The 23,960-nt window shown below is 40.2% G+C and overlaps 1 protein-coding gene across 1 annotated transcript in view; it reads left to right on the top strand.

The window, feature by feature from the left end:
• The first annotated feature begins 8,881 nt into the window (after nt 1-8,881).
• Nucleotides 8,882-23,960, top strand: part of LOC135701431 (stromal cell-derived factor 2) — a 28,976-nt gene continuing 13,897 nt past the window's right edge. Inside the window, exons 1-2 of the mRNA XM_065222224.1 lie at nt 8,882-9,096; nt 9,336-9,534. Of these exons, the coding sequence (XP_065078296.1) occupies nt 9,024-9,096; nt 9,336-9,534 (272 nt within the window). The 5' untranslated portion in view covers nt 8,882-9,023. The remainder of the gene's footprint in view (nt 9,097-9,335; nt 9,535-23,960) is intronic.

The raw sequence follows: 23,960 nt of genomic DNA, 5'->3' as shown, positions 1-23,960 counted from the left end.
ATTGTATGTTTTAACTTTTTGGTGTTTTCGCGTGAACAATAAAGGTTTTTCTATATTTTTTTCTTCTTCTATTGGATCCTCTTTGGGCACTTACGTAGAAACCTTTAGGTTAACAATCTTATTCTTTTTATTTGTCAGGTCATTTAATTATAACAAAATGTGATAAAAAGTGTGTTGACACTCTTAATGATCAATACGAAATTTATTTTGTGTGTTTTAAATGTGTATACTCAAATCAAATTTGATCAAAACTGTCACTGAATACCTTAAATTTACGGTATTAAGAAGTATCAGACTTTTTGAGATATTATTGTCAATTTTCCAACGTTGAATCGTATGACGAAAAATGTCTCCGAAAGTTATTCAAAATCGTACAAACACTTTGTTCTACGAAAGGCATGTTTATTTTAGATGGTATGTATCATCTTTTAGAAGAGCTGGAATAAAAAATATCTGGCACACAATTGCAAAATTGATCCTGCTGTTCTTTTGACATGAGTATACAAAAATTGCATTTTAGAGCACATGTGATTTAAAATTTCGTAAAAAATAACGTGCTGCTTCAAATATAGTTTTTCTATGTTGCAAGTAATGCTTCGAGAAGAAAGCATTAACTTAGCCATTTCTTGATGAATTTCAAAAATTGTGGAACTTCTAGAATTCCTAGGGTCTGTAGATTATTTTGATTTTAAAAAGATTAAAAATAGGGTCGTCTACTTTATTCAAAAGTGAAAAGAGTCGTCACACGTTTTTTTATAAAGGAGTGTTTATGGGTTTTGCAAGTGGCCTGAGATCCATAAATTGGATTAATGGGCACAAATGTTCATAATTAGCCAGAATACAGTCATGGTTCCTATATATGGATCCTGGAGAAATCAGAACGGTCCTCCGGAAGATTCGGAGCTCTGTGGTTTTTTTGAAAGCATTAGGAACTATTATATAAGAAAGAATTTGGGTTCATGACATAAACACGGACCCGGATGGCCATGGGATTGTGCTCAGGAAAATCCGAAACATCTGTAAAACTGGTCAATCCATGAAACTGATACTAGAGCTCAGCGGTTTTTTCAAAAACATTAGGAACTGTGATATAAGAAATAATTTGGGTTCATGACATAAACCTGGATCTGCATGGCCATAGGACCATCCTCCGGAAGATCCTAAACATTCATAAAAGTGGTCCATCCATAAAACTGATCCTAGACCTCCACAGTTTTTTCGAAAATACGTGGAACTGTAATATAAGAAAGAATTCGGGCTCGTGACATAAACATGGACCCAGATGGCTATGAAGATTCGGAGCATCGGTAAAATTAGTTCATCCATGAAACTGATTCTAGAGCTCAGCAGTTTTTTTAATGTCTTGGAACTGTCATATAAGAAAAAAATAGGTAGTGACGTAAACATGGACCTCGATTGACATGACACCGTCCTCTGGAAGATCTGGAACATCATTAAAAGTGATAAATCCATGAAACTGATCCTAGAGCTCCACAGTTTATTTCAAAAATATTAGGAACTGTGTTATAAGAAACTGCGGAGCTCTAGGATCAGTTTCATTGGTTGAACTCTTTAACGGATGTTCTGGACCTACCACAGTACGGCCCGATGACCATCCGGGTTCATGTTTATGTCATGGCCCCAAATTATTTATTATATCACAGTTTCAAATGCTTTCGAAAAAAACCATAGAACTTTAAAACCTGTTTCGTGGATTGACCACTTTTACGGATGTTCCAGATCTTTCGGAGGACAGTCTCATGGCTATCACGGTCCATGTTTCTCACGCCCCAAATTCTTTCTTATATCACAGTTCCACGTGTTTTCGAAAAAACTGCGGAGCTCTAGGATCAGTTTCATGGTTGGAACACTTTTATTGATGTTTTGGATCTTCCGTAGGTCATCCAGATCCAGGTTTATGTCATGATCCTAAATTCTTTCTTACATCACAGTTCCTGATGCTCTAGGATGTTCTAGGATCAGTTGCATGGATTGACCATTTTTAAGGATGTTCCGGATCTTCCTGAGCACGTTTCGATGGCCATCCGGGTCCATGTTTATGTCATGAACCCAAATTCTTTCTTATATGACAGTTCCTAATGTTTTCAAAAAAAACCGCGGAGTTCTAGTATCAGGTTTATGGATAGACCACTTTTACGGATGTTCCGAATCTTTCGAGGACTGTTCCGTTATCTCCAGGTTCCATATAAAGGAACCATGCCTGTATTCTGGCGAATTATGAACATTTGTGCCCATTAATCTAAATTATGGATCTTAGGTCACTTGCAAAACCCATAAACGCACCTTAAAAAAACGTGTAACGGCTCTTTTCACTCTTAAAAAAAGTAGACGACCCTATTTTCAATCTTTCTGCAATTAAAATAATGTACAGAGCCAAGGAATTCTAGAAGTATCGAAATTTTTGAAATTCACGTAATGGCTAAGTTATGTCATTGCAAACTTGCTGTTATAGGGACTGAAAGTGTTTGTCGGTTTTATAACTTGAACAGTCCTTAGCTATCTTCTTCTTGCTTTTCTTCTTCTTGTTCGTATTTGCATTTCAAGCTTATTGCTTATCGCATATTAGCTTATTGCGTGCTCTCATCTTATGCACTTCCACAGTTCTTAATTAAGGGCGCTTTCGATGCTTGTAATTTTTTTGTATTAGTACACACGTAGAAATAACTAACATTACACATTTCATGTAAAATTAAGTGCTCCGAGACTGAAAAGTTCGCTACTCGACGAAAAGTACCTTAGATTGAGTTGAATTTCACGTCTGTTATTACTCAATTTTATGTCAAAAATGACGCTCGTATATGTCAGTCTCAGAGCACCTAAATTTACATAATTTTTTCTAAGTGTGTATAATTGTGTGGCAAGTACACTCATATTCTATGCACATGGGGAATAGAGAAATTCTCCATCCCGAAAAATTCCTAGACCGGACCGGAATCGAACCCAGCCACCTCCAGCATCGTCTTGCTTTGTAGCTGCGCCAATAACGACTGAGCTAAGGGAGTCCTTAGTTATGATTTATCCTTTTTACAAGGAACGGTATTTGTACCGCTTGGAAAACCTACTTTGGATCTTAGGGCTGGAGGGCCATTCGAATTCGATCGACGAGATGTATAAGCATTCATTTCACCAAATTGGACGCATCAACCGCCAAATGGAATGTTTCATGGTTCCATAGAACGCTCTTGAATACTTTTGCAATCGGTAAACTGATTGCGAAGATAAACAGAACACGGATTAAGGGAACTAAGTCGTGTTTCTTAACAACCACAGCAACCACCAGCGAACGAAAGGTTTTATGGTCCCATATAACATTTTTGAATATCTTTGAAATTGGTTAACTGCTTCTGGATATATGGATGGAACAACATCCGAAAAACATGGATTTAGGGAGCTAAGTCGAACCGAATAGGATACAACAACGACCAAATGAAAGGTACTAAAGGGCGAACACGAAATTATTGCGACACATTCAACAGGGCATAACTTTTTTACCATTGGGTAAAAATCAACCAAATTTTGCACACTTTCTCATTGATGTGTATTGTGTACATGCTGTTAAACTCGAAGTCGTGTTTTTCGATTCAACGAAAATGGAGGTGAACCAACGCGAGTTGAGAGAACAAATTCTTTCCAAACACCTGGAATTTCCTGACCTGTCGCACCGGCAGTTGGGAAAAAATGTTGAACATTCACCATTCAACCGTCTCCAGAGTGTTGAAGCGGTTCCAGGAGCGGTTGACGTTGGACCACGGCAAAGGAGCTGGAAGAAAACCGGGACCGGAGAACAAAAAGACGGAGGGAAAGGTGAAGCGGATGATTAAAGCAAATTCCAACATCTCAAGCCGTGATTTGGCTAAAAAGATCGGCATGTCGCAGAGATACGTCCAGAATGCAAAGAAGAGAGCTGGACTACATACATACAAGGTACAGAACTTCCCAAACCGCGATGAGCGGCAACAATCGACGGCGAAAACTCGGGCACGGAAGCTCTACGAGAAGATGCTGAAAAAATATGGCTGCTGTGTGATGGACGACGAAACGTATATAAAAGCCGATTTTAAGCAAATTCCGGGGTTGGAGTTTTTCACCGGCAAGAGCAAGTTCGATGTGGACGACAAATTGAAGAAGAAGAAAATGTCGAAGTTCGCCTCCAAATATCTCATTTGGCAGGCCATCTGCTCTTGCGGACTGAGGAGTGAGCCTTTCGTGACAAAGGGCACAGTAAAAGGCGAGATCTACTAATCTGAGTGCCTCGAGAAGCGCCTTTTGCCGTTCTTGCAGCAGCACGACGAAGCTCCGCTATTTTGGCCAGATTTGGCATCATGCCACTATTCTAAAAGTGTCCTGGAGTGGTATGAGGCCAATTCTGTCCATTTTGTTCCAAAGGACATGAATCCGCCAAACTGTCCGGAGCTGTGCTCGGTGGAGCAGTACTGGGCAATAATGAAGCGGGAACATCGGAAGAGCAAGAAGACAGTCAAAGACGAGAAGGACATGTTAAGAAAATGAAAAAAAAAAAACTGAGAAACTGGTACCGGATGACACTGTAAAGACTTTGATGGAGGGCATCAAGCGAAAATGCGTTCAATTTTACACTCAAGGCTCCATCGATTAACTTTTCTTTTGATTTTTGAAGTAAATATATGTATTAAACTACCCTAAAATTTTGGTTTGATTCTAAACATTATAAGAAAATTGGCATGACATTTTCGGTGTCGCAATAATTTCGTGTTCGCCCTTTATGATCCAATAGAACGCTTTTGAATATTTTTGAAACATGTCATCTGGTTCCGGAAATATGACCGGAACATGACCTAGTTTTTATGGGCCATGAGACTAAAATGGTAGTCATTCGAAATTCCCAGGACCACACTGGCCACACCCACCAGGGATTAAGGATGTACATACAATAATGAGGGATTCATCATCGCAGGATTTTAGCGAAGATCGCATGCACGAAGGATGAGATATATCGTATGGTTTCTCTGTTAGGATTACATTATTATAAAAACTACAAGGGACAACCCTATGGGGTTGTACGCAATGGTGACGTAGGATTACGTGGTCTTAAAGAATAAATCTTATTTTTTAACTGCAGCAAAAGCTTGTGTTTTGTGTAGGAATAGGAATTTGAGTGGGGTTCTCTCTGTTTATACTCTTAAGTATGACGCGCTTGACATAGATGGCCCACAGCAACTCACGAAGAGCTACTGATTCCAATCAATAGCTGTGTGGCTTTTTCCTCGTTCTATGGATGCTCATGTGGGCTGCAGCTCGCTGCTTGCGGGGAGCCTTTCGTTATATACTGGAGAACACTACCACTCACCACGTGGTCATTGAATAAACACCGTTTGGTGATACCGGATGGCATTCAACTTTGAAATCTGTGTTAGAGAAATCGCTTTTCGCAGGCAATCGATGATAATTTAAACTATCATAGCAACAATTGCACATTCGTGCAATTTTCAATAGTGGTCTTTTTAAATATGATTAAGTTTTCAATCTAACAGATACGTTAACATATTTCTGATCGATTGGTGCTAAAGCTATTGAAATTGGTCCAGGGGTAGCTGAGTTAATAACGTTCAAAATCTTTCATAATTTTGTTACATGTTCCATTTTTGGTTTTCACAAAGTGTACTCTCATATAAAAATCACAGACGTAGTCCTACCTCAACTCATTTTCGCGCTCCGTGATAACCACCGTCGTCTGGTTCGCCGTGGCGGTGTCAAACGTATCTCCGGTCTGATCTACGAGGTGTGCTGAAGGTGTTCCTGGAAAATGCGATCCGTGATTTTCTGAAAGCATTTACTTGTGTTTTATGGAAGACATCTTATCAAGAAGACTGGCAACTTTACCAGAATCCAAGCGACAGATACAATAGCGCTGTGATTGAGTGAAGGTGGAAGCAACGAATAGAAAAATGAGCAAATACACAAACCTTTCTTCTGAGGATGTGATCTTTGCTATCAAATTCGTTCGAAGCATTTACCTTTGAGCGGCAGATGACGCGATTGTACCTGTCACATAGCGTTCATATGAGACAATGGAAGAGTTGCTAGTCTTCTTGATTTATTGTCATCGGTTTTATACAAATAGTATCAATGTTCCGTCATATCGTATCTTCAAGTGATCGTCGCAAGCGCCACATTGCCAAAGTGTTACTCACACATAAAATCTACCTAAACAAACCTGGCAGAACGCGCCCTAACTCACTGAACCAAAGGGCAGGGGAATGTTATCAGATTCTGAATTCAGTCATTCAAAACATCATAAAATATTAAATATAACCAGGACCACATTGACCACATACGGACATGATCTGGCCAAACTCTGCCTTGAGTCTAATCATGTGACGCATCAAGTAGTCACATGAGAATAAATCATCAAGATCATAAGCAGCCCCATTGATTAGCTTGGACCGTATTGGTCACCTCTTAAGAAACCTCTCGAGTCATAACCATCATGCATCATATGATATGCGTCACATTATATCATATCGTAGAAATAGACAGATTCCATACAAAAATACCAAGCAAAACATGCCTGGGAGGGCTAGTGTGACTGTGAACTGTCAATAAGGCCATTAACAGCCAAGTATTGTAAAATCATGAAGTTTGATATGTCCCACGACGGGATTTGGTTATTGTTGAGAATTGCCAACTTTTGCCAGCGGCACCAGAACTTTTCTAGGATGTCTACCATTGGTCCAATTAAAGGCACTCGTAACAACATCATAGTGCACCTTTATTTGGTTTATAGCCATCCAGTAAAAGTATGGAAGCCTGTGATCATTGCAACTGCCAATATTTTAGTGAAGGGCTTTACATATTTCGATGCACATTTATAAAAGGCCTGTGAAAAACGATGCCTAAACATAATGAAAGGGGCTAACGGTACGATGGAAGGTAATTAAAGTACGTTTGTTGCTGTAATTAATGAAGGAAAGTATTGCAGATAATGTAATTATATTATATTGAATGTAATAAATGTACTTTAGACACAGAGAACAGACCCAAGTAAAATTCGTTAAGTGTATAAGAAATTTAACTGCTATTTTGAATAGACATTTGAAACTAGCAATATCGTGGTGGAGCTAGTGTCGCTGCCCATCGACGTCGATGACCGGCAGATGTCATCTTAACACAAATGTCAAAATTCTTGTGAGCAAAACATTGTTTGTTGAAAACCGATCAAAATATGGGCCGCAAATGCGAGTTTTATTGGTGCACAAATAAACAAGGTGTTACCAAGCAAAAATCTTTTCACAATTTTCCTATGGCTGCTGAATTGCCCAAACTACAGGAGATTTTTTTTCTCACGTGGAGTCCAAGCGCTTGCAACGAAAAAGTTATGTTCCAACCACTTCTCCCCGGAGGCTTTTCGAATTCCTGGTAGATTGGATGCAGGAACAGTGTACAAATCTTACCTCATTTTTCTGAATTTAAATGAGGGCTTATTGGAGTTCACACCTTCACTGAATCATTTGAAGATACGTCGCCAGTGAACTAAAAAGTCAGCTTTGCGCCTGACTGCTAGGGGAATTTACGTATTTTCGTCAATCTAAGCAGCGTCCGCACTTGTATTAGCAATTTCTCGGCGTCACGCATACATATGACGTGTTTTTGTTTTGTTTTCATATATCTGCTGCTTGCTATTATATCAATTCCAATCGATATAATTGTCCAAAACGAATTAATAACATTTTAACAACCCTCCAAACTACTCAGGTGAGTGTAACTATTGTCGGCAGCTTCTTTTTCTTCGGCAACCTTTCCATTTGAAGTGCGTGTTAACCAACTGTTCTATTATCGGCAACTCAAAATCTGCCGTATTTTGTAGTGCGTACGTTTCATTTGAAGAAGAATCAGACATAACAGGTTTGTCCAGTCGTAAAAATGTTATCAGATTAAAGCTGAACGACAAAGGAATCGTTTAAATACATTCAGTGAAGTGTTTTGGTAAGAAAATACAGTGAAATTAACGTTTAAATTTTGGTTGCCGAAAACAGTGGTGCCAAAGCCATCATTTACCCTATGTCCAGTGAAAATTGGAACGAAAAACGGTTGTAGATCTAAACAGGATATTGTAAAAGAGCTTAGTTTTTTTATTCTAAAATAATGGTTCCACAGAAACTCGATTGATTTCCGATGTTTGGTCTTGTTTGTTTTGAACTGATTTGACAATTCATTTGGATATACGGTCAATAAGATCAACCCACATTTTAGTTCAGTTTACTCATTAATCGCAAAAAGTGATAACTCGAGTCGCAACATTCCGTATGGCGGCGCTAGTGTTTCTAACGTATTTTAATTTGAATGCTTACAAATAATTTTTCGAAAAATTTGTTTAAGCTTGGATGTCTGTTCGCTGTGCTTTAGATCAATCAATAATAATGAAACAGAAAATAATGAACACTTGTAATTATACTATTTACCTGTGTAATTAGCTGTAGTTATTGTACTTAAAAAAGGCTTGCATCCGAGTTAAATGGTACTGCGTGCCCTCACACCATCGAGCAACTTGGCATTTTATTTTGTTGGATCTTTGTGAATGACATGTGATTCAACGAGATTCAGCTAACAAACAGGGATTTTGGTGAGATCTCAATAAAAAGAATTACCGAGCTAATTGGCGGTGCCGGTTTTTGCCGTAAACTGTTTTTATAACAATCCTGTTAGAACCCCATTTCTAACATCTTATTGGACTTGCATGCAACATTGCACGCAGCCCGCTTGAACCCATTTGTATAACAGGTATAACAGTATTTACTTGAGCAAATTTTAAGCACCAGCCTACTGACGTGGGGTATCTGACAAGTCTATGAATCAATACGTCAGTGTCACATTTCGTGGTCTGCCCATTCGCTTCGATTAGCTGAACTCAGAAAGATTACATGGCAAACAGACGAAAAGTTGTTGGTGCAGCACTACCGTGAGCTCAAGATCATTTGGATCGGTGTTTTTCTTCTCCTAGACGATACAGTGAAATTAGCAGTAAAATGACGCACTTTCTTGAATTAGTTTCCCTAGTATTAGCAGTTAGTTTAGTTTTCAATATCGATTCAGCTTATGGTAATTAACAAATGTGAATAAAAAAAACTCGCAATTAGTTTGTCTAGCAGAAAGTGGAGTGTGTGTTGGTGAGCTGTGATTGGTTGGATGATTGCGATGATGGGTGTTCTTTATGCTGAGAGGCCGGCTCGTCAGCAGTGAATTCGGCAATACCACGTCATTGCTTGCGAGAAAGGCTGTTTATGGTTTTCCCGGAAGTTATTGATAACATACGAATCCGTTTCCGATCTCAATTTTAGCCGCCAGAAATAACAAGTATGTCACATGTGGCTCGGTTCTTAAGCTACTCAACACGGACTACCAGGTGAGGTTGCATTCGCACGATGTCAAGTACGGAACAGGATCCGGACAGCAATCGGTTACCGCCACCGAGATACAGGAGGATGTCAACAGCCACTGGGCAATCAAGGCAGCGACCGGAAAGCACTGCGAGAGAGGGTGAGTTTTATTTGGTGGCAACCAGCGTAGCGAACGGAGGTGGTTCATTTGAAACTGTTGTAGGTATAACGGTGGGTTTATAATGTCTTTGTGCAATAGTCAGCAGTTTTTTCAAGACGAAAAGGTCTAGAACGAAGAAAAATGATGCATAACTTCTTGGAAAATTAAGCGAAAAGTCTTAGGATGTGGGGTAACAGTAAATTCAAATTTAATCCTGCGATTCTAGAAATTGTCAATACTTTTATACTTGATGATGATACAATTTTTCTTTGTATTTACTCATGATCCTTGAAGGAAGGATTTATCAATATAATTATGCAGGTATTTGATGAATTGATGGTATTTGGAATAATTCTTGATCGACCGAATTATTAAAAGAATATCTTAAAAGCATGATTAGTTCTGTTGAACAGTTAGAGATCTCCAGAATAATAACTAGTTAACCAGAAGAATTGCCTAAATACCCTGAAAATATTACGCAGGTATTTTATCATTTGAAGGGCCTAGAACAATTCTAGATTATCCAACTTTCGATAAAGGACAGATTTGTTTTTTTTGCAAATCAATAACAAATCAACCAGAAGAATAGCCAAAATATCAAAGGAACATTATTTGAATAATTGAAAGTCTTTGTAATAATTGCTTCTGTGGACTTCAAAACATACCTGTGAACTTCAGAAAAGTTTAACATGTTTCACTTACATTCTGTGCAAGTTTAGAAGACTTTTTACAACATTTCAGCAAATATCAGAAATATTCAATGATTGTCAGAGATGATATGCAAACCGTTGAGAAGCTTTTCGAATTCTAGAAAAAAAATGCATGCACTTGCTGAAGTTTGTATTTATTTTTTCAATATCTAAGGTAGTGTTTTTAGGATCTTAGGACTTCTTTTAATTCCGCAGTTTTTTTTTTCTTCTGAAGTTTGCACATTTTTTTCTGGATGTTCACAAAATGTCTTTTCAATTCGTATATTTTCTGTCAAGTTTGCCAAATTTCTTAGGTGTTTCCTAAACTTTCGCGGGCTTCTAAGAAGTTCTCAGACATATTCTATGAAATTTGGAGAACTACTTTTGCTTTCCTCTCTTCACATAACTTTTTCTGAAGCTTACATGTCATAACAATTACAAATCTGGACGGTTTTACCTAGATTTCCTTTTAAAAAACAATTTATATGGTGCGGATATTTTAAATTTTGATAGAGAGATTAATAGCACTAAACTATCTATTTGAAGATAGGTTAACTGTAAATTCAATAGGATTAATCTTAAACATTCTACATTAAAAAGTATGTACCACGAAAAGGTGATCTATCCACGTTACGGGGCTGTTTCTACATAACAAATCTGATAATCCGGTAGCATATCTTCTCTTCTTTTTGGACATGTAAGACACAACGTATGATGATCCTGAGTAGTCAGTCGTATATTGCCCCATAAATGGGCAGCATTGCACCCGAAACCGGTCGACAGAAAGGTAATTTTTACGTTGTAAGAACGATAAGTGTTACGTCTTATGATATTCATTTCACATCTTGTAAATTTACTCGTAGCTATCTCGGAATAATTCATAAAATTCACCAGAAGGTTCTTTATCTTAGAAACTCTTCGGAATTCCTCAAGAAAACTTTCCAGGATACCTTTGGAGCTATCACAAATATAATCTAAGTTATTTAGAAAATTCTTCCAGTATGTTCATACAAGTCTTACGGCCTTAAGTATTTTCCAGGGCCGATATGCCCCAAATGTTGATTGCCTTTTCAAATATTGAGTCGTGGAAATTTCAAAATTCCGACATATTAAGTATTTATATTAGGATAAACGTGTATTGTGTATTGAGTCTTCATGCACAACTATAGGAACCTAACGCTTCTAACGTACCGCAACTATAGGAGCGTTTCCTCTAGTCCTTTTCAAGCACAAATTTTCTTACAGAACTTCTATTCACAACCTCTCACTTTCAAAAACTCGACCAGCTCAATAACATTCAGGCAAGTGGTCTTTCCATGATTCTGTAAACTTAGGAAATTTCTAAAAAGCCGTGACTTTGGAAAACTTTTGAGATCTCGCAAACCATTATCGAAATTCTGGAGCACAAATAATTTATTGCAATTTTTGAGTATAGCATTTTTACAAGATTCTGGAACTTACAAAAAAAAAACAGTCAATAGAGTGACTGCATTAGGGCACAGAGAACAGAATATCTTTTAAAACTTGTGTAAAGATTCCTATTCGACTTAAGCGCCACCAACGCCGACTCAACCACTTAAAAACCCTCTTCGACAACATGATGGCGCTGGCGTTGCACAACTTACACTAGACACTAAGTGCCGGTAGCGCCGAGTGGTAATTTTCAACAGAAAATGTATCGATACTAGCGCCAAATTCGTCGAGAGTGGAAAATTTAATTTATGCCACGTAACGGCGACGTTCCCACTTATCTTTACACAAGTTTCTGGTGGAAGTTGGACGTCTGTTCTCTGTGATTAGGAAGAGCTCAATTTCTCAAGTAGCATTGCATGATTTATAGAGATTTTATAATATTCTTAGTCTAAATCATGGTCTACAGAACCCTCATAAAACTAAACTTGTTACTTGGGTTGTCTCTCCATGGATAAATCATCAATGGAAAGAAATTGATGTGAAAGTTGCTAAGTTAGAACTTTTAGAATTGCCCTTTTTAGCCTGCCGTCCTTAATGGAGACCGCTTTTAAAGGGTGTCCACAGTTAAATTGCATCACTTAGAAGTACTCGCTAAAAATACGTGTCTCAACCGATTGTAATGAAATTTTCAGGGAAAACAATACTATACATATAAGCTTGGTTTACGTATCTTTATTCCACTATATATTACTTCACCGAATCCAAATGCCCGTACTTTCTTCTGAATTCCACCCATAAGGTTTTGTATAACGGTATAATGGACGAAATTGACCACATTCGTCTTCTACCACTCCAGAGCGTCCATGGAGTAGTGACAACAGGCTAGATCTGGCCCAAAAATTGTAGGAACGTTGTGTGATTTGAGAAATGGAAGCAGTTGTTTGTTCAGGCACTCATTCATGTAGACGGTTGTATGTAGTTGTTACGAAAGGCTTGCTCCGTTTTCCGGACGAACAAATCGCCCGCTAGATCATGATTTTTTTTTTGAGGATCGTCGACACTTTCTGTTTCCTAAGGGACTCTGAAACACCGAACTTGTCTTTCGCAGTCACATACTGGCTTCCCGGAATTTGTTTGAAGTCCGCTTTTACGTATGTTTCATCGTCCATGATAGAGCAGTTGTGGTCTTGCCCGAGGTTTTGCTCGCGTTCTAGCTGTCCTTCTTTGCGGTTTGGTACTTTCTGAACCTTGAATGAATGTAGACCTGCTTGTTTCTTGGCTTTCTGCACGAAACTTTTTGTCAGGAAAGTTTGAGAGCTTGCGACAGGTGTGTTGCAGGGATAGATTAAAGGGTTTTACGGCTCTTTCAGTCTTTTCTGTGCAGCAAAAACGTTATATTTCTTCAACTCTCCTACGTTTCGGTGATATATTTCACCATTTTCAAGGATTTCTACAATTATACATGAAGAGGATTTAGAAAATTTGATAGGTATTGTGTTGGTTGTGTGGCTTACATAGGCTACGTTTTTTTTTGTTAAGTGTATGCGTGGATTTACATAAATCCGTCTTTGATTAATAATGGCGTCCATGTACGGCTACAATACAAATTCGGTTAGATTTAATTCTTATTGTGCTCTACTCTACACTAAACTTACTAAGCGCGTTTCCACAACTCTGTGTTTCCCTGTTTCGTTAGGTTATTTTTTCGTTTAGTTTTAAAAACACTACCTAAGCAACTCTGCTTTTTGGGATAAAGTTTTATGGTCGGATTGGAAACGCGTGTGGCAATTGTGCTGCTTCTCAAGTGTTTGGAACGGGCATGGGCAACCCACTATCACCCATAGTTGCTGATTTGAAAATGGAAAGCCTATTGGATACGACTCCTTCCCCTTGGCTAGTTTTTGCACCTTGTTGCTGGTGGGCGGGCTTAATTTCATGCTTTTTAGTGGAGTGTTGGAGACGGTAGGTTTATGGCCGTCGTTGCTGGCTCATGCCGCGATAGAATGGTGCCATTGGCAGGCAATGGGGATTACTAAGCTTCCCCTCTCGGATAAACCACTGCATGAGAGAACCAAAGATCTAGTTTAGTAGTGGTAGTATCATACTTGTTACTCCTTTGATTGAGAGCCGCGTCGTAGTACGCTTACGTATAGGCACTGACGTTGGGTGTGATACTGGTGGGTTTTGCCGCAAATCACTCTTATTTTATTTATTTTTACGATTTATTTGGGTTTGAAAGGGAATTATACTATTGCAATATTTCAGAAAGTGCCCATCGGTGCTCCTTCTATTTGCGTGACAAGCTTTCATTGTTGTTTTCATTGAAGTATTACCCAGGAAACAATGTTAAACATCATTTTTGTACGTGGTATTGTAACTCATCTTAGGTGTGCTTCATTTTGATTTGGGATAAATGTTTGAACTATGATTCGGGATTCCCACTGTGGTGTGCTTCTATTGTGACATACTCATATGTATTTTTGTGGTGCGACATAGTGGAAACGTGAGAGCGTAGTTGGAACATTTACCCTATACAATATACAATTTAAAATTAGCTTGGAAACTAACTTCAAAATGAAGCATTTTAGTCACTTTAAGGTGTCACCTGGGACGAACAAAGATATAATTAATATATGTTAAAGCCAGAAGTACTTGAAACACGTTAAATTTTAGTTTAAAAGCATGAGTTATGATTGTGTAGGTAGATTAGAGATTTCAGTTATTTTTTAAATAAGACTAAATAATCATCAAATGAACTTCAATTAGAGAATTCTGAAAGTTAATTAACATAAGAGATATGACTCGGGGGGTCCGCTTGGGGAGGCAACTAGCCTTTAGAGTGGTATAATACATCTTTCTATTTAGTATATTTGTTAATTACAGGCAATGTCAATAGGAGTCATATCTTCAATCAGGCGCTTACGAATAAGTGAAGTTTTAGGAAAGGTGTGTCAAATATGTTGATAGGTTTGAAATAAGAATTAGAATTGTTGTGCTTAAGTTTTCGGTAAGGTATGATGTGTCAACTAAACCGATTGTGTGTTTGGATTCGCTGGAGGAGGAGTTGTTTAAAAATGACTAGAGAAAATTAAGCATCGAGAATGCGCTCCCGGATGTATTGATTTGGTGAGTACGTTCCAGTTGAAGATTGTTCTCTCTAAATATCCCTTTTTTGAATACGTTTCATCAATCAAACATTATTATATGTTGGGTTTGGGGGGGGGGGGGCAGCCTAAGGGTTTCAATGGATTTGTAGACTGGACAAGTGTTCGTGGATTTGCCAGTCCCTTGTCACGTGTTGATAGACGTACATCTTGTCGTTTGTCTTCCAAAGGTCTTCAATGAAGTTGATTCACCCAGCTGCAACAAACCATCAGGCAGAACTTTACAACCAGTGAAGTATCTGCAGTCATATGTAATCCTTGCACTGATGGTGGGTTCTATTCACATCACATGTTCCCCTATAAAAAAGTGAATTTGTGTCGCATATATTATAATCTCATCTGATTCTGGATTTTACAGTCAGCTTCACAGGTGTCAACCTCCTGCCCAGGAATAAGGAAAACTTCGTTAAAGTCTCTTATTGTGTTTCCCTTCCGACTGGGAGACTTGTAGACTTCGGGGCAAACTTTCTTTGACGGTGGTGGATTATTCCCTTCGTTCGCCTCCGTATCCGAAACTGGCTACATCTGTTCCAATTCTGCTTCAGCCTCCAAGCGAGTCTTGAACTCTCTTTTTTTCACTCAATTGATACGTTCCCACATTGGGTTTGGCATGGAGAACTCGTCTTGAGAGAGTTTCGCTACCGCGTTTTTTTTCCGGCCAGTGTAGGATTCCAGCTTCTTTCCAACCAGAAAGAATTACGGTTAGGCATGTTTCGCATCTTTCAATTGTTTGTACCACTTTAAATGGCATTTTTTCCTTACTTGAACTTGGACGACACTAGCTGACTCCCTTCCGAAACATTTTGAACTGTCACTTTTCTCCAGGCAACTTTGTCATCATAAAACTGAACGGTACCAAGTCAAGTCAAAATGGATAATAAATAAACAATAAGGTATTCAAATTTACTTTATAAATGCTATAATAAACCATTGTGCAGCGATGATCGAGACGTTTCCGTCGGATAAGATTATTTTGCGGCCGAGTGCCTAGGAAGCTATGGAAACCGAAATGGCTCTTGATTTTGTTTTATGCCCTTATAGTATAAACCACCATCGCACTTTGTGAGTTGCCCCAATAGAACCCTTGCTTTTGGTTTGAATCAGTACAAATTCGTTCTATTATATAAAAAAAAAAAGAAGTATACATATTCATTTTCTTCCGAACTAAATAAACCACCATCACACTTTGTGAGTGGCCCCAACAGTATCCTTGCCGTTGGTCTAAATCGGGTCAAATCGGTTCTAATAATTATTTTATATTCAATCAAGTAAACCACCATCACACTTTGTGAGTGGCCCCAACAGCATCCTTGCTGTTGGTTTAAATCGGTTCAAACCGCTTATAATTAATTATTTTGGTCATTGATAAAATAAAATAAACCATCATCACACTTTGTGAGGGGCCCCAACAGTATCCTTATTGTTGGTTTAAATCGGTATACACACATCTAATAATGATCTACATCTCTAGACAGCCGGCTGTTTAGAGCATAAATCGAAAACACTTATAAATAACTACACAAAACAAAAGATCGCATCACTTATCAAGGTGAATCCTGATCCAACGAACCTAACCCACTAACAAAACCTCCTTCCTGTGACTTTTGTGGGATGCAGAGGTAAACACGGTCCCAAAACAACAAAAGTCACACACTAACATTCCTTCCCTCTCCCACCTGATTGCAAGGACGTGGCCGGTGACGTTATTGATCTTTAAAGGTAGGAGTCACTGGAACATGTACACTGAGAATGGCAGGTTACTACCAAGCCCCATTCAGTTGATTCTTTGTACAATTTCACTGGTTCAGATCAATCACGGAGTGCAACTATCGATACGTGCAGTCAGACTAAGCTAAGCTAAGCTAAGCTAGGTATGATGTGTCAACTAAACCCTTGAGCCAATTTTCAAAAATCAAATTGATTGAGTGATTTATTGAAAGACACCTTCATTGAAACATTGCGTTGCGTTAGAAAACAGTATTCTTCTCTAACGAAAATTGACAAGTCATACATCTAACATAGTAGTAGTAGCAGTGTCGCATAATCTAATCACAATTTCTTCAAATAGTGCTGGAGGGGCCGACAGGGCTGAACGTATCGGCTTTTGTAGGTGGTGTGTTTGATCGTCGATTTGGCGTAACTGGTGGCTCGTCCACGCATGCTAGCACTATCATCAGATAGGGGAAATTTTCCTCTACTGCTAGTGGTGTTTGGTAGACGTGTGCGAGCTGCCGGTTGCACCGGATCGACGATCGGATGCATTGTTTGCAGGAGCTGGTGCGTCCCTTTGAAAAAGTAATCGAGAAATAACAATATTATCCTATAATTGATATTACTATTTTTATATATCAATGAAATTAGTCATGACAGAGTAATAGAACGAGTTTAAACAGATGGGAAAGGACAATAGACACAAGTTGACACAATACACAAGACAAGTGGGGGTTAATACACAAGACAAAATGACAAAATAAGTGACGACAGAAGACAAGACTGGGACAAAAATCAACCTTTTAAAAAAACAAGAATGCGCAATTATATTATCAAAACTATTTGGATCAACACAAAAACAACAGTGACCAAACGGGCACCATAGCCTAGGAACGTCTGTGTGGTGATTTGAAATAGAGGCTCATAGAAGCAAAATTTATCAATAAAAGGGGTCCAGTGTAGAGTTTAAGCAAGTGTATGCTGCCACGTGATCACTACAAACAAAAAGGAAAGCCTATTGGATACGACTATGCGCAAATTGGACTTCAAACCACCGTTCATTCGCAAATATGTGGATGACCTGATAACAGCGATACTACTTGAAAAACTACAAATTATTCTCGACGTATTTAACAGCAATGACGTTCACATCCAGTTCACACACGAGTTGAAAGTGAACAACAAATTACCGTTTTTGGATATGTTGCTCGTCAGACAGGACAACCAGCGGATAAGAACAGAATGGTATCATCGCCAGCAGGCGTTTTCTTGATTTCTTTTCTTCCCATCCTATGAGCATGAAACTTTTTTTTTTTTTTTTATTAATTACTTTATTTGTACAGGCTCAATCGAATAAACTTTACAGAGCCGAGTTATCATTTTTGTTATACATTATTGATTTCTTATATTTAAAGTTAAAGGAGCTGGACCGGATACTCGCGGTTGTCTCGAGGTTAGTGGGGATTTACAATTTTTTTTGGATGGGAAAAGGGAAAGGGAGGTTTGAAATGTGGTTTACGATACAAATATTTAATTAATCCTAAAACATGAACTAATTTCTATTCATCTTGAAAACAAACATAAAAAAAACCCACACGTACAAAATACAAACTAAACACAAGGTTAATAAAACTTACAATCTAATGTTAATATTCTTAAAGTAAACATATATGAGTTTCATAAACTCCAGATCGCGTCTAGCCAAAATATCCCGAACTGGAACATTAGGTTGTCTACCTCGAGCCCGAAGGGAATCATAAAAATGTGATCTGACTCCACGATACTCCACACAAGACCAAAGGATGTGATCAGCGTCCTGGTAACCTTGTCCACATTCACAGAGATTGCTGTCCCCCAGCCCAACACGGAACAAGTGAGCGTTTAACGAGTAGTGATTGGACATGAGGCGAGACATCATACGAATGAAGTCTCGACCCACATCCAACCCCTTGAACCAAGAACTCTTCGACACCTTAGGGATGATCGAATATAGCCATCGTCCCAAACTCCCTTCACTCCACTTATTCTGCCAGCTGACGAGTGACTGTTGACGATAAATGAAGAAAAATTCATCGTAGGCGATTTGTCGATCGTAAATATCGCCTTCCATAGCGCCCACCTTAGCAAGTGAGTCAGCCATCTCATTGCCCGGAATCGAGCAATGAGATGGGACCCATGCAAAGGTGATGACAAAAGATCTTAAAGATAAAGCACTTAAAAGCTCTCGTATTTTCATGAGAAAATACGAGGAGTGCTTTACCGGCCTCATAGAGCGAATAGCCTCGACAGAACTGAGACTATCCGTAAAAATAAAATAATGATCTGGTGCAAGTGAGGCGATCGTTTCTAGCGTATAATGTATTGCCGCCAGCTCAGCAACATATACGGAACAAGGAGCTTGAAGCATTCGAGAGGCGCTATGAAATTCGTTAAAAATACCAAAACCAGCGGACGACTCTATTAGTGACCCATCTGTGAAGAACGATCTTGCGGAATCAACTTGGCCAAACTTTGCAGCGTAAATTGACGGAACAATCATGGAACGATGATGTTCTGGGATCCCATGAATCTCCCGCGTCATAGATAAATCAAAACTAACTGAATTGCCGAAGTCGGAGAAGCATACACGATGAGGATTATGCTGTGAAGGGCTGACATCCTGTGTTATGTACACGTAGTACAATGACATAAAACGAGTTTGAGGGTTCAGCTCAAGAAGCTTTTCAAAGTTTTCGATTACCAGTGGGTTCATAACTTCGCAACGGGTGAGGAGCCTGAGGGACAATTCCGAGAACCGATCCGATAGTGGCAACATGCCCGCCAACACTTCGAGACTCATCATATGAGTCGAGTGCATGCATCCTAACGCGATACGAAGACAACGATACTGGATACGTTCCAGTTTGATGATGTGAGTTTTAGCCGCCGACTGGAAACAAAAACTACCGTATTCTAAAACCGATAAAATCGTTGTCCGGTACAACGTTAGAAGATCTTGCGGATGGGCTCCCCACCACGTTCCGGTAATTGTTCGGAGAAAATTGATCCTTTGTTGGCATTTCCGCTTCAGATACTCAATGTGGGATCTCCAGGTGCATTTTGAATCGAACCAGACCCCAAGATATTTGAAGGACATAGAATGAGTGATCGGTTTACCCAAAAGTTGAAGCTTTGGTTGTGCTGGGCTATGCTTCCTAGAAAAAACGACCAACTCAGTTTTCTCCGTGGAGAATTCGATACCTAGCTGGATAGCCCAAGTAGACAAATTGTCTAAGGTATCCTGTAAGGGTCCTTGCAGGTCGGCCTCTCTGGGTCCTGTCATAGACACTACGCCGTCATCTGCAAGTTGTCTCAACGTGCAGTTGTCACTTAGACAATTGTCAATTTCTCTGACGTAGAAATTATACAAAAGGGGGCTTAAACATGAGCCCTGGGGGAGACCCATGTAACTAAATCGAGAAGCTGTAGAGTTTCCATGAGAAAAGCTCATATGTTTCTCTGACAGCAAATTGTACAAAAAGTTATTTATTAATGGAGAAAGGCCACAAGCGTGGAGTTTGTCTGAAAGGACTTCAACGGATACTGAATCAAAAGCCCCCTTGATATCCAAGAATACAGAAGCCATTTGCTCTTTTTTAGCAAAAGCCAACTGAATTTCTGTGGAAAGCAACGCGAGACAGTCGTTCGTTCCCTTGCCCCTACGGAATCCAAATTGAGTATCTGAGAGTAGGTGGTTCGTCTCAACCCATTTGTCCAAGCGAAAAAGGATCATTTTCTCCAACAATTTTCGAATGCACGATAACATCGCGATGGGACGATACGAGTTATGATCTGAAGCGGGTTTTCCAGGCTTTTTAATGGCTATAACTCTCACTTGCCTCCAATCATCCGGAACAATATTGAGCTCCAGGAACTGACAAAACAAGTTCAACATGCGCCTCTTAGCGACGTCTGGGAGGTTCTTCAACAAGTTGAACTTGATTCTATCAGCCCCCGGAGCCGAATTGCCGCACGAAAGGAGCGCGAGTGAGAGTTCCAGCATTGAAAAAGGCTGGCTGATCTCGTCTACAGAATTCGTCGTTTCGCGAGGAATCATCTGTGCCGGCACGGAATCAGGACATACTTTTCGCGCGAACTTGAGAATCCAACGATCTGAGTACTCCTCGCTCTCGTTGTTCGAAGACCGGTTACGCATCCTTCGCGCCGCGTTCCAAAGCGTATTCATCGACGTTTCGCGCGATAATCCGTCCACGAATTGCCGCCAGTATCCGCGTTTCTTGGCTTTGATGAGGCTCTTGAGTTCGCGTTCAAGAGCCGAGTACGCTTCGAAATACCCGGGTGTTCCACGTTTCCGGAAAAGCTTAAACGCGTCGGACTTTTTACGATAAACCTCAGTGCATTGGTGGTCCCACCAAGGGGAAGGAGGTTTCCTACGGAAAGACGTTCCAGGAACCGGCCGAGTTTGAGCTCGAAGCGCGCTGTCCAAGATCAGATTGGAGAGGAAGTTATATTCCTCCAACGGTGGAAGCCCTTCTACCGACGACACGGCTTCCTCTATCGCGGTCTTGAACGTTGTCCAATCGATATTACGGGTGAGGTCGTACGCGACGTTAACGGGTTCCGACGGATTGAACCCACTGGCAATCGAAATTTTGATCGGCAAGTGATCACTACCGTGGGGATCCTGGATCACATTCCACGTGCAATCCAACGATAATGAATTAGAGCAAAGTGTGAGGTCTAATTTACTTCCATTCGAAGATGGTCCAGCCAAACGTGTTACTTCTCCATTGTTAAGTATTGTCATATTGAAGTTATCACAGAGGTCATATATAAAAGTAGAACGGTTGTCATCATACAGTTACCCCCAGCCTGTACCGTGGGAATTGAAATCTCCCATGATCAACCGTGGAGCAGGAAGTACCGAACATATATCTGAAAGTTGTTTTCGATTAACAACGGCTCTAGGAGGAATATAAACAGAAGCAATACAAAGGCTCTTACCTTTAAAAATAGCCTGACATGCGACAACTTCAATACCTGTAAATTGTGGAAGATTCACTCTATAGAAAGAATGGCACTTTTTGATCCCCAAAAGTACCCCTCCTCCACGCGAATCCTCACGATCCAGTCGAATAATGTTAAAATCATAAAAAGGAAGATCTATATCTGAAGAGAGCCAAGTTTCACAAAGAGCAAATGCATCACAATGATTATTGTGAACTAAAAACTTAAAAGAGTCTAATTTAGGAATAAGACTTCGACAATTCCACTGTAGAATTGTGATCAAATTCCCGACCTCGTTTGGAAAATTATCCATCGAAGGAAATGATTGCTGCAATGAGGGGCCACTTCAATGTCAATTGCTTCAAGAGGGTCTTCACAGTAGGAAGCATTGCCAGAACAATGCTTTTGAGAGGATCAGAAATATTCAGGTACTTGAGAATATCGTCCACAATTTTATCAAATGAGAACAACCCAGATGAAGAAGGGGCTTCTGTTCTTAAAAATGGGACATCAGGGGTTTTGGATGTCCCCGGGAGAGGTGGAAAATCCTGGGTATAGTCAGTTCTTCTGAATCCAGGAGGAGTAGAAACTTCCTTTTTTCCACCACTCCTTGATTTGGGCAAGCTGATTTGGGGTTCTTCATTCTCAACTTTCCGCGAACGGATGCGTTTTCGTTTCCGTGCTGAAAAACAGAAAGAAGTTCCCTCCTCAGCCAAGTCAGAGTCAGTCTCGTCATCTGACAAAAGAGAAAAGGGATTTTTGTCGTTGGTCGATGGCGTGGCCGTCTTCAGCATTTCTGCAAAAGACTGCCGGGAACGTTCCTTAAGTGAGCGTTGTAATTTCTCCCCGCGTTGTTTGTACACCGGGCATGACGAGATACCATGAGGAGTCCCCTTACAGTACACGCATTTTGGTGCGGTAGCTGCGCAGGTGTCATCCCCATGCTTCTCTCCGCATTTGGAACAGCGTGCCTTGCTGCCACAGTGGGAGGCCGTATGTCCCAACTGCTTACAGTTTTGGCAGTTCATGACCCGGGGAACGAACAAACGCACAGGTAGTCGAAGTTTTCCCAGCTCGATGTAGTGAGGAAGGGCTGAACCAGAAAAGGTCACACGGAACGAGTCTGTGGGGGTAAAACTCTTTTTACCCTCGCTGACAGATACTGAGCCCAGTTTTTGGACATCCAGTATCTTCACCGGAGGAAGCAAACGGTTCTTGAAACGGCCAACCGCCTGCTTCTCCAAGATCTCGGGGGTCAGACTCGCTTCGGTGACCACACCTTCGATCTCCACATCACGAGCTGGGATGTAAACTCTGTACTCGAGCGTGAAGAGCTGGGAGGCAGCAATCTCGTTAGCCTGCTTCAGGTTAGAGACGGAGACACGAAGTTTATTGTGCCTAACCTTCGTGATTTCAGTCACGGCCGAGTATCGCTTCGTCAGATCATTAGTAATTTGCATTACATTCAAAGGTTTGTTTCTGGGCTGAAAGTAGACAACCCATGGGCCAGTCGAGTCATCTGGATAGGCTCGCGATCGGGGGTTTATCTGAGCCTGTCCTTTGCCAGACTGAGACGATGAACCAGGGAGAGATGACGTACGTTTTCGACCCTTCTTGCCATCGCGTGGCAAAGTGGTGTCATCTTCCGACAAAACGTCCATTTCGTCTTGCGACAAAATGTCCATTTTGCCGTACTAGTGGGAGCGAAAAACGCTCTACCACTGAAACGATAATCACTCGGACACAATACACAAAAAAAAAAACTACAAACACAGAACACAAACTTAAAATTTAACTGTGGGCGAAAGAGAGAAACAAGAACAAAAACTTATCTGATAATCCTATACTACTACCACCGAGCGTTTAAACGGCAGCAGCGGAGCGACGCGCAGCGTGGATGATCTTCGATCAGCGTGTGCGGGCGGTCTTCGTTGGTGTGTGCTTATGTGAGGGTCGGCACTCAGCTGAACACACGATGATAGATGAGCGGTGTAAATGCGGAGGCAGATGCTGACACTCGATGACGATGATCCGTGTGCAGGTATGCGTTACCACGCACCGATGGTGCGCAAAATGGTTGGCGAATTGGCAATCGTAAAAACAATTTTCCTTCCGATGATGCCGAAAACACACTTTCTTCTCAGAAAAAAACTCACTTTAAGTTAATTATTTAGCTGGAAACTCTAAGCGAGAAAAAACTGACAATTTAAATCAAGCGAATAGCGAGAAAACTTCCAAAATAGCGGAGCGCGAACTAAGTCGACCGTACTTCTTGCTAGGACGCAGTGGAATGTGAGCATGAAACTGAATGTTGCCAAAAACTTCATTAGCCGAGTCTACCGACTATCCACCAACCAATCAGACGAAGAAAATGCAAACATCATCGACAGCCAGCTCAGACTCAATCACTATCCTGCTCATCTACGATACTGTCTGATAAATC

Source organism: Ochlerotatus camptorhynchus, unplaced genomic scaffold, assembly GCF_037179485.1.
Source record: "Ochlerotatus camptorhynchus isolate MF236.1 unplaced genomic scaffold, CSIRO-AGI_Acam_v1.1 ptg000161l, whole genome shotgun sequence".
NCBI classification, from domain to species: Eukaryota; Metazoa; Arthropoda; class Insecta; order Diptera; family Culicidae; genus Ochlerotatus; species Ochlerotatus camptorhynchus.
The sequence above is the reverse complement of the archived record's forward strand: the minus strand, read 5'-3'. Positions and strand labels throughout refer to the sequence as shown.